The sequence below is a fragment of the Agelaius tricolor genome, unplaced genomic scaffold (genome assembly GCF_023055355.1).
Source record: "Agelaius tricolor isolate 1412-34295 unplaced genomic scaffold, bAgeTri1.0.p SCAF_9, whole genome shotgun sequence".
Classification (NCBI taxonomy): Eukaryota; Metazoa; Chordata; class Aves; order Passeriformes; family Icteridae; genus Agelaius; species Agelaius tricolor.
In genome coordinates, this window is record NW_027269269.1 from 29,353,905 (window position 1) to 29,369,573 (window position 15,669).

At 41.4% G+C, this 15,669-nt stretch overlaps 1 protein-coding gene across 8 annotated transcripts in view; it reads right to left on the reverse strand.

The window, feature by feature from the left end:
- Nucleotides 1-15,669, reverse strand: part of PHLDB2 (pleckstrin homology like domain family B member 2) — a 63,833-nt gene that overhangs the window by 38,381 nt on the left and 9,783 nt on the right. For all 8 annotated transcript variants that reach the window (XM_071433448.1, XM_071433450.1, XM_071433449.1 and 5 more), the window contains 2 exons: nt 11,038-12,386; nt 1,901-2,284 (listed from right to left, as the gene is read on the reverse strand). In XM_071433448.1, the coding sequence (XP_071289549.1) occupies nt 1,901-2,284; nt 11,038-12,386 (1,733 nt within the window). The remainder of the gene's footprint in view (nt 1-1,900; nt 2,285-11,037; nt 12,387-15,669) is intronic.

Genomic DNA, 15,669 nt, shown 5'->3' on the forward strand with positions numbered 1-15,669 from the left:
ATTTCAGCTGTTCATTTAATACAGGCCAGGAGGTAGGATAGCACATTTTTGTAACCAGCCATGAAGATGGGTGGCTTCTGTAAAATAAGGACAAAAGTTGGTCCTATCTCCCCAGGTAGCACTAAGGAAGTAGCACCCTTAATGCTCCACTTTTCATTGATATTTCCTTACTAGATGCCTGTGTCAAGAATTAAACAAGATTTAGGAAGAAAATACATGGGATCTTACACCATCCAATACTAGATCAAACAGTACTGAGTTTGAAATGCATTCTTCATGTTCACCTGACCCCAGGGGCTTGCAATCCACTTTCTCTGGGAAGGCTGCTTGTTCATTATACCCAACCAGGATTTAGAGTTGGGCTGCCTGTAGGCCTTCGCAGTCACCTCTGGGCCACACAGCCTTGCTCAAGAGAGGCTCAGTTCAGCTAATGAATGGCTACTGTGAGAGTAGGCATTTTATCCTGAACAAATCTGAAGTCAGTATTTAAAGACAAGCTGCACTTCATTAATGCAGTTGCTTGCTGGTGCTTTTCTCAGGGCTTAACAGAACTCCCTTTACAATGAATGAATGAACACTATTCCTTGATTTAGCAATAGTAGTCCTAGCAGCAAAGCCTCTTTTTGTCCTGTCTCCTGTTTGGATAATGCTGACATAAAATCTTTGATTTCAACTTCCTAATAAGGATTTTAAATAGGATCTCTGACTTGCATGAAGAAAGCAACAAACGGGAAAGAAATAAAAGACCACAACAACTTGTAAGTGAAATGTGTTACCATCTTTTCAATGTGGAAAGAGCAAGTCAAGCCATAATAGCATGTTCCTGTTCAACACAATTTCACACCAGAAGATTTGGCAGACAGATTTCCACAGAGATCACCCTTTGGAAATGAAAATGTGTTACTGTCACACCTCTCTCATCTTCTACACACACACTACTGACTCTCAAGCTGTGAGTGTAGCAGGGGTTAAATACAATTCACCTGACGCATATAACCATGCTTAAGATCATACAGTGTGTAAATAACAGTAAATAGAAGAGACAAAGTATTTTGAAGGTGTGAACTTGTTAAACAGAAACCTGCTTTTATGGCTTTGCTTGGTCTCATTTCACTCCTGACTCCAGCTCTTCAGTCCAGTTATTTAACACACTGCCTGCCACTGGGATTTGCTACACTGCTGCTCTGGCACAGCTGGGAGGAGGCTGCTGCTGCACTAGCACGGAAATAGTTAGGAATGCTGTTAGCTCCTTTATTAAAGGACAACTTCCTTTTGGTAATGAAACAGCAGTGAGAAGCACACAGGAAAGGAGCTTATTAAAGGCAGCAGTTGGGTTGGAGGGGCAGAAGGCTTGCTGCCACTGCATCATTCCCAAGAGACAACAGCTGATCTGGCAAGAGGCTCAGGTCCAACCCCAGGAAAGAGACAGGAAGTAAATTTGGCTCAGGCAACTCCTCTTCATCTCCCATGTGAGTGTGAGAAAACATGCTCCTCTTACAAGAGCCTCAGGTTGGGAAAAACCAGCAGAGTGCCTCTTCCCTCCTTCATCTCAGCAGGATGATAAGCAGGGTTCTGGAAACCTTTATTTAAGTAGCTATAATTGTTCAAGCAAATCTTTCTCCCTTGGAAGGTCTTAAAACTCTTCCTGAACAGTACATCCCACTATAAAAACAAACCAACTTCCGGTACCATTAGCTTCCACAGGATATGGAATAATAATTTGCTGGCTGCTACATTTTGCTGGCTATATCTTCTATATTTGATGGCTTATAAAGCTGTATGAGTTCTGAGATTAATTCCCATACCTAAGCCAGCCTAATTGTGGCCCTTGCCAGGACACATAACTCCTAGAGGAGGATTTCAAGTCTGGATTACGCTGTCTCCTCCTACAGAGCATTACCTTTGGTGTGATGCTTAGGTAGGATGACTCAGTGGCATCCTTCAGGAAGCTGTGAGCAGCGAAAGGTGGAGGCTTGGTCCTCTCACTGAAGTGCTCCTCAGCCCTCAGCCCGCGCAAGGGCAGGTAAGCAGCAGTGCCACGGCTGTGGCTGCTCAGCTCCGAGAAATCAGAGTCACTTGCAGATGATTTCAAGTGGCTTCTGAACCTCATTTCCAGATTCATCTGTGAGTCTTCAAACACGGAATCCTCATCAGAGAGTTGAAGTTTTTCGAGTTCTTTGTTAATTTTCTGAACATCAGCAACTGTAGTGGCTGCAGCAGGATCACTGTCAGATTTGGAATATTCTGCACACAGATTGCGGATGGTCTCGAGCCGCTGTCGTTCCTGGTTCAGAAAAAGATAATAGCACTGATTGTCACTTGTGAGCTAAAGTAAAGATGAAGTCAAAAATCGTTTGCCTGTATTTTTTGTTTTGTTTGGGTTAGGGTTTTGTTTGTTTGTTGCTTTGGGTCTTTTTTTTTGTTTGTTTTTTTTTTGTTTTAGAATGAAGGATTAAAGTCCATCTACCACTTCTAGATAATAAACTGTAATAAATAAATTACAGTGCAAGATGAAGAATCAAAATTAATGTGAAAGAAGATTTTAAGAATATTAAAACTTTCTACACTGGAAAGATAAATTAATGTCAGGACATCTTATTTAACTAGCCATTAATTTCTGTGAAATGTGCTTTTAAATTTTTTATTGAGGTGTCTGTGTCTACACCCCATATGTACACACGTCCAGTGATCTCACTACGTAAATCACTAATTGTTCCATTTCACACATATGCTATATTCCTACCAAACTGAAAAATATTGCACAGATTTTCCATGAACTCACGCATTCCTGACTTATTTAGATTTTCCATTTTGTTAACTCTGATTCCTCCTTTTGAGAGAATTAGTCCACATTTTGAAAAACACAGTTTTAGGAGCATTAACAGAAAAAAGAGGCATCATATCTAAAATACAGCATCTGTCAAATGAACAGAAGTGGATGAAATCTTTATTTACCAGTATACTCAAATTCACTATGGATTCATACCAACATTTCAAACTTGAGATTCAGAGTAGCTGTGCCATTTTGACTAGATATGCTTCAGGTTTTGATAAACATTTAATTTCTGAAGGATTTCTAGATCTTTATGACACCTTTTATCAACTGTTAGCAAGTTATATTTGTTTTATCTTACTGTATGCATAGCTTCTGGTAACTTCTATTTCAGATGGATTTTTTTATACCTTTTCATTTTTAAGAGATAAAACATTTATGTAATTTCATGTTACTTTTGTTAAAGAAAAAAAGAAAAGAAAAATTGCTTACCATAAGTCTATTGAAAATTTTGCTGGAAAAAAGACCACTGTGAGAGTTCCATGCTTGGCATTAGTATCTGCCCTAATGATCTGATTTCTGAGAAATCCTTCTACAGTAGTATTTAAAAAGAAAGCCAAAAAACCAGCGTAGTCAGCCTCCCTCCCCAGGAACCACCACAGACAGACTTGATTTCCCAGCTCTACCTGGCACTACATTTGCAAGGAGAATTTGTACAGCAGCTACTTCTGCCAGCCCAAACACTTCCTATGCCTAACAGCAAGTGATAACAAGGATCAAGCAAAACAGGACAGGCAATGCACTGCCTCAGCTTTCCCTGCAGCAAGCCACTGCGTTGTATGAAAATGCAACACTGGTTACATGCACCCCGAGTTTTATAGCACTACTGAGAGATTACCTGGCTGTATGCACCACACATGCACATCACCTGCAATTCAGACCTCTGAGCTGGAGAACCTGTCTGAACCCAGCCCTTTCCAAGCACTACCCAAACAAGAGAGTGCTTTTGCCTTTGGGGGGCTTATTCCCAGATTCCCACTGCAGCTTTCCTCAGAATCCTCCTGTATCAAGATGAGCCGCTGAAATAACGGAGCGCAGGGCAGCAACTGAAAACTGTTTTCCATGAAATAGGTCCTCTGCTATTCCATGAATAGCAGATTCTCAGACATCCTTCAACCCCAAATGGTCGACATAATTACAACTCTCCAAAGCCTTCTTCCTACCAGGCAACTACTGCCAGACCCTATAAGCCTCTTCCCTTATCCTTCCAACACCACTATCCTCCCTCTTACTAAGAGTTTGGCCAGGCAACCCAATTCCTAAAGCCCTGTGCAAGTGCTGGCTGGGACAGTCAGTAATTATGCAGCTCTCCCCGTTGTGACGGCATTGGGCCTGTCATAATGATTATAGATGGGAAACATGGACATTAGGATATGAGGGAGGTCCCACCCCTCCGGCAAAAACAGGCTGTATCGGGTTACCCCACGCCAAGCTTCCATCCCTTGGGCAATAATAGGAAACAGCAAATTTCAAAGCAGGCCACTGCTCATTCCAGCCTAAGTGCTCAGGTGAAGGGTTCTGGCAGCAAACCAGCCATTTGCCAGCAGTCAGGAAAACAGGGATTCTTCCCCCCGCCTCTCCCCCTCCCCCCGCACCCCCACCAAGTCTCAGTTGCTCAGAAGAAGCTTAAAAATTGCAGGAAAACCAGTCTTCAAAAATTTCCTGATGAGCTTTCAGATGCATTACAGAAATACTGATATTTCTCACTTCTATTTTGACATGTGCTGAGAGGCTTATGGACAGGAAGCTCTGTGGTTATTTAATACACCCTATTCTCATAATTTCATCTCAGCCAGCTCGTTCCAGTTCCAGCACACCTGCATGTAACTGTTTCCAGAATTAATTTCTCAGTGAAGAAGCAAGCTAGGAAAGCACCCTTGCAATGAAGAACACCGAATGAGTAGGACATGGAAAATCCAGTCAATAATTTTGCAAGAGATACCACACAAGTTATTTGTGACACTGAACACAGCAGAGGGAAAAAAACAGGTATGTCAAGAGCAGGAAATGGATTTAAAATTGGCTCTGGTGGGAGGGGGGAATGTTGACTCAAGCCTTGTAAGCTGGTCAGTGTGTTTCCCTATAAAATGTCTTTTCTAACTGATTTAAACATCTCTGTTTATTTTCTTTTAACATTTAAACATTTCCGTGTAATTCTCTTGCCCACTACAAAAAGGGGTAACAAGTCTTGCGCAGTTTCTGCCTGAGCAGCTTCACTATTCCTGGCTTTGAGAAAGCTACATATCACCTATGGTTGGCTGCAAATTTAAGTGCTGAAGGACAAGGGTGGGATAAGGAGCTAATAACCTTCTTCTGCTGTTGATTATCAATGACATTAAGAGACATCCCTGGTACCCTGTAAAAAAAAATTCCAAAATAGCAGAGATAAATATCCCACTTTTTTAATAGCAACCATGTGGTGATTCTTAGATTTGTTCATCTGCTACATATCACAATTTATGAATTTTACAAATGTGTAGAAGTGCTTGATATCTGGATATCAAGGCAAGCCTCAGTTAATCAGCTGTGGTAAACAGGAAGCTTTTCAGGCAAGTGCCACTAGGAACTAGATAACCTCAAATTTCATTAAAAATACATATGCAGTCTATCCCTTGTGACAAAGACTAACATGAAGTATGGCTAGTCCATGGAGCCAGGTTCCCTTTGCCTGAAGAAGCTGTTGCACTTTTCAGCTGCCAAAGAAAAATGTTCCTACGGTTGCTCAGACAAACCATCACTTTGTCAGCAAAAGCTGGGAACAGCAGCTAGTAAAAACGGATGGTGGGGAGAGAGGCAGAAAGACTGGAGAAGACAGGTGCAGAAAACCCCCAAACTTTCTTTCTCACATGTCAATTCACTACCGCATGAAGGAGAGGCTGGAGAAAGCTTTCTCTTTCTGTGCTACATTTCTGAAGAGCTTATTTCAATTATAAACTTGAACTGGGACAGACAACAATTTGCAAGTGTTCTTTCCCTTCCCTCCAGTTTGCACCATTTTCTTACTCCAGACTAGTTTGTTTTCTCATTGCCAGTCCTTGTTTTCCTATAGCTAGTGCTTCAGCTCCAAAGTTACCAGCAATAGCACAGCTTTCAGAAGCAGCACCTGTATTTCATGTCCCACTCTCAGAGGCAGCTGTGACAGCAGAGACACCTGCACAGAGAAGCAGTATGGAGAGGCCCAGGTCACAGCACAGGAGCAGGTGTGCCTCCTTTCCTTCCCAGATCAGGCACAGGAGAAACAGACTGGTAAAAGCAGGAGAGAGCAGTGGCACAGAGCAGAGACAGCCTGCAGGGAAGAGCTGAGCAGATGACTTTCCAAGAATTAGCTCTTGTACCCAAGGCATGTGTTCTGCTCCTGAGGGAATGCCACTGGCTGCCAAAATAACAGCACTGTTCATCCCTTTTGTCACTATAGTACCTATGCAGATGCTCCTTTTCAAACCACACTGAGGGCAGGAGCCTGAAGACCAGAGTTATAGAGCAGTACTTACGTTCTGTAAATGAGAACAGGTCTCCTGTAATTGATTTCTTCCTGGACCTGAGTGTTAATTTACATAATAGATATAGCTGCAAAAATTAAGCATATGTAATCCAGATTTTGGCTTATTAAAGACCCCACAGAAATGTTTTCCAACACAATTGAAACTGAATGTTCCTGGAAAGTTATGGAGTCATCAACATTAGTTATATTCTGCAGGGGGTTTTATCCTATTATACAGCACTTATTCAATTACAAAACTAAATTATATTTAGTTGTTCTGTAAAACTATAGAGACTGTCAAATACTAGTGGTGGGAAAAATTACCTTGAAGCTATCCTTTGTCTACTTGGCTCGGGCTCCTTTAAGAGCTAAACACTTACAGTTTTACATACAGCTTGAGTACTTTATGCTTAAAGGGTCTATAGAAAGACATAGTGAAAATACAGATTTATAAAACATGTATGTGAGGTTTTCCACAAACCATATGAAGATTTACATAAGCTCCATTAACCATGATTTTAAAGCAGTACCATCTTAAAAACCCCAAAATAGTTTCATTTCATTTTCCTTTGCATAAGCACATCTTACTAAATTGCAAGGCATCAATGCAAACCAGGCATAGTGATATTCTGTATTATTCCCTACTTCTGAATACACTAATGAAATTCAGTGCTCTTCTGACTGGGACGAAGTGGACTATGGAATAAGCCCCTTGAATTTTATTACTGCTCATTCAAGCACTGATAACTTCAAACCTCTCCCAGTACAAATCCTGGGTCTACTAAAACTTCATTAACAATGTTTATGTATGTTCACAGATCCCTACAGACAGCTGGGCAATGGAAGGCATCATGAACCTACTGCACATCTAATTTTTAGGTACCTACCACCACCTAGAGGAAATACATTGTACTGCCTAAAAACCAGTACTGAAAAGTTTAGTGCTATTTAAACAAGTAGCTATTAAAGAAAACAGATGACCCTTAATATCTACTAAACTATGTTGCCTGTGCAGTTCCACTCCCAACCCCCCTATCAGCTGAAGAAAAAGAGCCCCTTTTAGTTCCATGAGCTACAACTGGGCTTTCATCTCAGGGAAAAAAAAAGAGTGAGATTTCCTCTTTAAATAATAATAATAATAATAATAATAATAATAATAATAATAAAGCTAACTGAATCACATGGAACATTATTAGATCACAGCAGTAACTTTCTCCCTTGTTTATAAGGCTCCTGGGCTAGTGTCAGCAATAGCTACTCCAACTTCTACTTGTGTACAGCTCGTCATAAACATCCCATGGTGGGATGCAGTGTCCGGTCAGCTGGGCTGGAGAGGAAGCAGAAGCAGGTTGTCACCCCGCTGCCTGTGCCAGGAGCAGCCGTGGCTGCCCCACCTGCTCCCACAGCCCATCAGCCCCCAGCACCAGCACCAGGGGGATGGCAGGACTCAGAATGCCAGCTCCCCCTGCTCTTCAAGCCACAAAGGAACATGCTGGCAAAGCAGAAGGGGCACCAGTCTTCAGCTAATTTATGTGAATCCAGCCACAGACAGCAGATCTAAAGAATCAGATATGGAAAACCACCAAATCCTACACAACTATTTATGTGTCTTTTGTATTTGGTGCACAGAAACAAATTAAAACTTGGATTTTTAAACAATTAAAAAAAAACCCAACCTGCATATTTTTACTATTTGTACTTTTTCTTTTTTTTTTAATCTCTGGTTATTTATTTGGGCAATGATTGCAAATAATTTGTTTTCATATGCAGGCTGCAGCAGCAGCTCTAAATGCAAACTACCAGAAGAGCCTCTGACATTTAAAAGCAAACTAAACACAAAGAAACATTAAACAAGTGAAAGTAAACAGAAGAGTTCAAGGGCAGATACTAGGTCAAATTGCAACGAGTGCAGGGATTTTACTACCAAAAAAAAATCCAGACGTGAATATCAGCTATCAATTAGAACACTTTCAAGCCACTCTATGCCAGCAGAATAGCTACAGGGGCAGTGCTGGTGCAAAGAAAGACACTCTCCACTTCTTATCTGGGCCACAGGCAGTCTAGTCCTCTAAAAAAGGGTGTTATTTTTTCTGATGGACTTATTTGAGTATTCCTACACTGTTGTTCTCCCTACTGTGCTTCAAAAACCCAGTAGGGAAAATCCTAACACTTGTGCACAGAGAGACTACATTTCCCCTGCCATTTACCTACCAGCTACTCAGCCTGGGCTTTTATACAGTACTGAAAGCTCAGAGCACAGAGTTTTGATATCCATGAGTGCTTGTTTAGTTGGGGTTTTTTATTCATACCTTCCCCAACCCCATAGAAAAAGAGAGACCTGAGCAGACATGGATCCTTTGCCCATGTCAGGATACAACGGCAAACAAAATTGTTCTTTGGAAGCTCTGGCTAGATACATCCAAGACCCTGCTTGGACAGATCCTTGACTATCCTTGGACAGGGATCCATACAGAAGGACAAAGTAAAATAACACCAGAACAGGACAGACTCTAATATACAAAGAACTGATGTGTGGATTTTTTAATATATATCTTTCTGCTTCGCAGAGATCTACAAATCTGCTTATGGCATTTTTCAGAGTCTCAAACCAGTGGAAGGAGGCACTGTCCTGATATTTCACTCAATCTATTAGATAGCTCTAATAAATGGAGAATGGAGCAGATATGGGATCTTGAGTATAAGATGACCTCAAGCAGGAGGAAAATCATTCATGTTCAAATATGCAACACACAAAACATCATCTCGTTTTCAAAAGCTTTGGAAAAATAGTAAGCAAATTCTCTTTTTGAAGAATTGGGACTTGAAGGAAGTCTTGGTGAGCAAGAGGAAATACTGAGGGGTGGGAATGTAGCCACTTCATCCAAATATAAAACCAGAATGATTATCAGCATCACTGAATACTGAAACAACCCAGTATCTTTCATCCCTCAATGCAAATAATAATTAAAACCAAAAAAAGGGCTGTTCTCTTTGAAATACAAATACGTTGCTTTTATGACTGATTATCTCAGGTTTTACAGCATGACTGCCTGAAAAACCTTCTGATAAGAAGCAAAGAAGCAATCACCACTGCACACACAACACACCAGGATGGGAGAAGATTACTGAAAGGAGCAGAGGAATGGCAGCACAAAGGCAGCAAGAAGAGGGAGAAACATGTTTCCCAAAACCTTTGTCTTAAGCCACCCAGCCATTTCACTCACAGCCAGTCCTTCTCGCCCTGGGGAGCCCAGTCCCTGCTCCTGAGAAGCTGCAGCTTCAAGGGGAGCCAGCAGAGGTTTTGGGGAGCAAAGCAGAGATGGGGTGCACTTGCCCTGACACTCATGGAGTGGGGAGGGGGCAGTGCTTGCCTGCCTCTCACACCTGAGCCTCAACACTACAGCCTTTGAGCAGGCAAAGACTTTTTCACATCTTGCAAACAACAGTGGTTATCTTATAAACTACAGTGATCAGTGGAATGGGGAGGAAAAGGCAGACTTCTATCTGCATAACAGGCTCCTCACCAGCTTGCATCAAGGACATAGGTGAGATGGGGAAAGGGGAGACATCTCACTGGGTTACAGTTCTTTAACCTAAACCTGCTCACTCGTGTGGTTCAAGTTGGGAACAGTGGCCCTGCATAGGCACCAGGTCATTGCTAGTGGTCATTGACAGGCATCCCCTTCTCCCAGATTCCCACTACCCCTGCATCCATCTTCCCCATGGCTTTTCACCTCCACCCTGCCCAGAAAGTGACTTTTCCTGCAGGCTTGCTGTCTGTATGCAAACTAGACAGGTTCAAGAGAATCCTATTGCCATTTTGCTCAAATTCATAAGATGTGAATTAAGGCACACAAATGTAAAATTAGTGTCTCAAATTTAAGATTCAGGAATACCAACTGGCCCATCTAATGACCTCTGTTTCTATGTGGATGATAAAATATGAAGACATGTTAATAGGGTCAGAGAGTCCCAAAGCCACTTTGAAAACCCTTTGGAGGAACTGTTATGTGTTCTTGTAGAGACAGTTTCAATACAAAACTGTTTCAAACACCTCTGTAGGTTCTGAAGACCTTTTTATTTTAGTAAACATAAATTACATTTTACTATCTAGATAATCCCAAGCTGAGGCAGTATGCACTGCTTTACACTGACTGAGACAAAGAGAGAAACTGCTCCCCTCTGCTACTCTCCATGTTGGGAGGGGGAGAAGCAAGGAGGCCTCTATTTTAATGAACATGTTCAGAAAGAAAAAATGAAAACTAAGCAGAAAAAACTCTGCTGATGGCTGTTTAGCCCACACCAATGTACACCTGACTCTGCAGCACACAAGGCTGAGCAGAATCTCTTCTTCTTTGCTCACTTATCACAAAACAGTGCCATCATGTAAAACAAAAAGTCCTGCAGGATCCCTGCAATGTAATTTTCGGGTTTTATGTACACAGACATTTTAACACAGCCTGCAGGATAACTGAACACAATTTACACGGGTTCCAGCATTCTTTCCAGGGTAGCTGAATGGTACTGTCTATCCAAGCAGCATGCTTTGTAAGTGTCAGCTTCATGGACTGTGATAATAAACAAGGTATCTGGAGCAGGCTGCATTTGAATTTCAAAACAGAGCAGCTTATTCTTTGCTGTACCTTCCTGATGGCTAGACTTGGGATGGGTGTTTTGCAAATGGTAAATATCACAGATAATTAAGAGGAAGAGAAAAAATTACCAGCCGTTCCATTTCCTGCTCCCGAAGTCGCTCTTCTCTCTGCCTCCTGTGATAGTCCATGAGGTCTTCCCTTCCTGAAATCGAGCTAATGCTGTTCTTCCGCTCTCGCATGGATGTTTGCAGAGAATTTGGTGTCTGTCTGTAACTTTCCAGATCTGGGTCATCAAGTTCCATGGAACTGGTGGAAAGGTTTCTTCGGACAGAGAATGACCTGTCAAAATCCACTGGGGAGAAAGAACTACTGGGACTTGTTTCTGAGAGTCCAAGTCTGTCAAAATCATCAGGGAGATATGGGGAAGAAGGTGCTAAAAGCATTTTTTTAGCAATACGAGGGCTTGCAGGAACACTGAGAGTTGAATTGACATAAGGATTACTCCTGGAGACAGAGTTTACATGTGGTGAAACCCCTGAGCTGCAAGAAGAAAAATTCAGGTAATTATCAGCATCGAAAGCATTCTGAGGTAGATCTTTTTCTCCAAGTTTTTTCCTTTTACTATTACCCAGAGAGCTTCTGGGGGGCAAACTTAATGGCACCAGCTGGATTTCTGTTGATTTATAAAGTCTGGGAAGGGAACGACTGTACATTCCCATATGACTTAGAGATCCACCAGAGTATTTCCTTGGCCGTGAACCCAGAGTTTCCATCAGCTCATCCTTGTACTTCACTGGTTTTATGTGAAGGGCCAGACTGTTTTCAGCATTCATCCTCCTGCTTTGCTTTGGGCTGGAAGGCATGCTGGCTGCCCCAGAATTGCTACAAGGTGAAAGCGTCAGCTCGTTTCCCGAGCTTCCATTCCACATAGTCAGAAGAGAACCTGAGATCTTCTTGGATTCCAGCATTCCTGGGAAGTAGATGTTGTCATAAGATTTATTTCTCTGACTGTACTTTGAGTAGTGAAACTTTTCCATGTGTCCAAGGGATTTTTCATTTTCTCTGCTGGCATAAATGTCAAAATCTGTCCTTCCAGAACTATACCCGCTGAGGGATGGAGACATGCCTGATATGGAACTCAAATGCTTTGCAGAGATGCTTTTATCTGGAAGATATGGGCTTTCACAGGGGAACTGCTTGCCTCCTTGAATTTTGTTAATAGAGTGCATATTTTTAACACTGGTGGAAGGATTAGGTTTAATTGGCATAGGTTGTGAAAGGGTTAAATAAGAGCCAGCATAGTCCCCATTTGTTTTAAATTTAAGAGTTGATGAATATTTCTTTGTGTTGAGGTTTTCCATAATATCTTGGAGACTATTTTCAAGGGAATTTGCCACAGAACCCTTTCCCAAACTAGCATTTTGTAATTCCATCTGGTTCTGTGAGTGGCTATAGTCTGCCATAATCTTGCTGGAATCTGTAAAGAAGACCAAACGAGAGAAAAAATTTAGCAAGTAAATAGCCTCTTGCATGTGCATGCCTGCAAAATAATGTGAACACTTTTTGCAATAATTACTGTGCTTGTAGTAAATGTGTCTCAGATCACTAAGCAAAGGAGGAGATGCACAATTTTCCCATCTGTTTCTGCAAAAGATGTGAGACTGAAAAAGAAGGGGTAGAGGCACAAAACCATACCAAAATCAGCAACACAATTGGAGAGAGGCTAGACTCTTTCTTTGCTGTCCAATCCTTTGCAGGAGCCTGTGGCTCAGCCTCTATATTCCTGAGCCTCTTGAGATATCCATGAAGTAAGGAAGAATTATTGCCCCGATGTTTTACAGCTGAGGAATGGAGGCACAGGGAGAATATACAACGCAGACAGCAGAGTAAAGAACCCAACTCACGTCTCCCAGGGCCAAAGACATAAGACACTGCTGTGGATCACCTCTCCCTTTAATCTGTGCAGCTAGAGCATCTGAACCCCAACAAACTAGCAAGCTCAATTTAAAGCTCAGTAGGAGTTTGTTACCTTTTTGCTTAGTGGATGGTCCTGCAAAGCTTAATACGAAAGTACAAAACCAAGTCACATTTTTCAAGGTGTTTCAGCTTATTGCTCTAAAAATACAAGGCTGCAACTATCTCTGCAAAGAACACTTTGGTTAAAAGATAACCTTAAGGAAGCAGAATGCTAGGTTGCATGACTTTGTTCAAAACAACAAAACCACATGACTATTAAAAATACTGCTGAGGGAAAGGTTCCAGATCCTAATGATTTTGGAAAAATCTAATTTATACCTAGGAAGAGAGCACAGACCAAAAAAGCCTTTGCTCTGCTGGATGTTATTGTTCAACAATGTATCAAGCTCTAGCATACAGTTCTGAGCTCCACTTTGCCAAAAGCAAAGAATTCAGCTCCTGACAGTGCCAGTTATTGCAGGAGTTAAACTGGACCCCCAGCAGATTTGCACTTAGACCTCAGCTGATGTAGAAATGACATCATTAATATTTACAGCAGTTCCTGGCTTGTGCTAGTCTACACCTGAAACTTATAAAGCACTCCTGAGTGTCAGTTACTGAAGTGCCAGCAAGAGTTTCTGAAAATAAGGCTCAAATCTGGGATTTACTCTTGGCTCAGTCACATTTCAGCTATGACTTCAGCTTCCTCATGAGAAACTGAATTTCAGCTTGTCACTCAGAGGGAAAATCTAATGTGTAAAGTGCCCTTAACATCCTCAGAGGCAGTACTTTAGTCCAAGTACTGCTTCAGGCAATTACATGAACTAAGAGACAGAATCTGGGACTCCTGTCCGCCACCAGAGCTCATATGACCTGGTTTCATTGAGAACCACTAGGTTCAGATCTTGTGGAAGGTGGCAATGCGTTCCTCACAGGTGTTTCTGGGACCTTCCTTGCTGATAAGGCACAATGCTTTGGAATTCACCACTGTCCAGGGCATCAGCAGTGCTCTGCCACCCAGGCTTCCCCTGCACCACCAGACATGCAACAACAGCTTCTCCTCAGTTATTAAGGAAAAAAGCCATAAGTTTGAGAATAAAGGTAACCATCACTACTAATGGAATAGAGTAAGCAGAAGATAGAAGGAGCCAGCATTAGGGAACACAAACACAAAACTCAAAGTAAAATACAACACCTTCTTGACCACAGTGGACCTGGTTAAGCTATTGTTAATTACAAGCTCTGGTAGCAGCCAAAAGCATTAACTTGCACCTTCAAAACTAAACCTCAAGTCTACCACTACACAGAATTTAATATTTTTATGCTGGCTGTAATTATGGGATTTATATTATATTTATAATTTTAACGCACTCATTATGATGATACAACTATCTAAGCTGCCTTTGAACCAGAGAGCTCACAGAGTTCTCCATCACACCATCACCACCTTGAGCAGTGAAACTACCATTTCTTATATTGTGATATTTTACTTGACATTTTTTAGCTATTTTCATAAATTTTGATAACAGCCATGATGAATTTCAAATGAACAAAAGGATAAATGTGACCCAAATTCAAAAGAACTCTTGATAGGACAAGAAAACATCATCTGGATAAATCAAGTATTCATGATATTAGTGGTGTTTTATGGAAAAAGATGTAGAATTTATTTAAGAGCCCAGACGTAAAACACAATGTATATGCCTTTTATACTTAACCTTTCATTGTGGAACAGACCCTAATTTCCATCTCAGTCTCTCTTTCTCCTCGCCTCTTCCAAATCTCTCTTAAAACTGAAATCTAATTTCATATGAAAATTTTACTGTCCAAACCTTAACTAACACAGCTAAGTTCAAATATTTTTGCAGAAATTTCACTGGCTACTCTCTAAATAGCTTGGCAGACATATTAATAGGACATTAATAATTGTTCATTACTCTCTTGCAACAGCAGTAGGACACATTTAATCCTTCAAAGACTGAATGCTTTAGCCAAAAAACAAGTTAGCTCATGGAAACTTTCATGCCTGTTCACCACAGTGAAGCAGTGAAGGGCTCATTGTACTTGAAATCCAAGCAAGTACATTAAGAAAAGGTCACAATACCTTCATGTAGCCACTTCAGTTCAGCTTTTCTCTCCTATCCCTTATGCCAGTTCTTCTGTGTTTTTGCTTCCAGTGCCACAGTGCCCGCAGTCATACAGTTAAATCCCAACTGGACAACAGCACACGTTCAAGTAAAACATAGCTGCTTCCCACCAACCATATCTTGTTTGTTTTGTTTATTTTTAGGGTAATGTTTGAGTAGAAACTTGATGAATATGCCAGGATGTGTTACACACCCTGGCTGGTGCTGTCTTTGCACGCATCTATGGAGACTGAGGATGGGAGCTTCAGCTTTTGACGTGTCCTGAACCCATCCAGCTTCCAGGTCAGACCCAGTTTTCATGCTCAGCACAAGGGTCCTCTGTTTAGCAAAGTATTTGCTGCCTGGAGCTACAGAAGGAAATTCTTCCTTTTTTATTTTTTTTTTTAATTCTTATTTTCCCTCTCTCTTTCCTTTTCTTCCTTTCCCAAGTTGTTTAGCTGGGCGTCACTGATATCTATTACAGACAGGCATTAAAGTGATGGGGGAGGGTTGGCTGTCTGAAGCATATCCAGCTGTGCCTAGTTCTGCCTGGCAAATGGAGTTAGACATGGAATAAGAACAGAGCACTGATCTTATCCATGTGTCAAGAGAATTAAAGGACCAAAGTCAATTAGAAATTCTGAAATATCTCAGTGCATTACAAATAAACTTCATTTT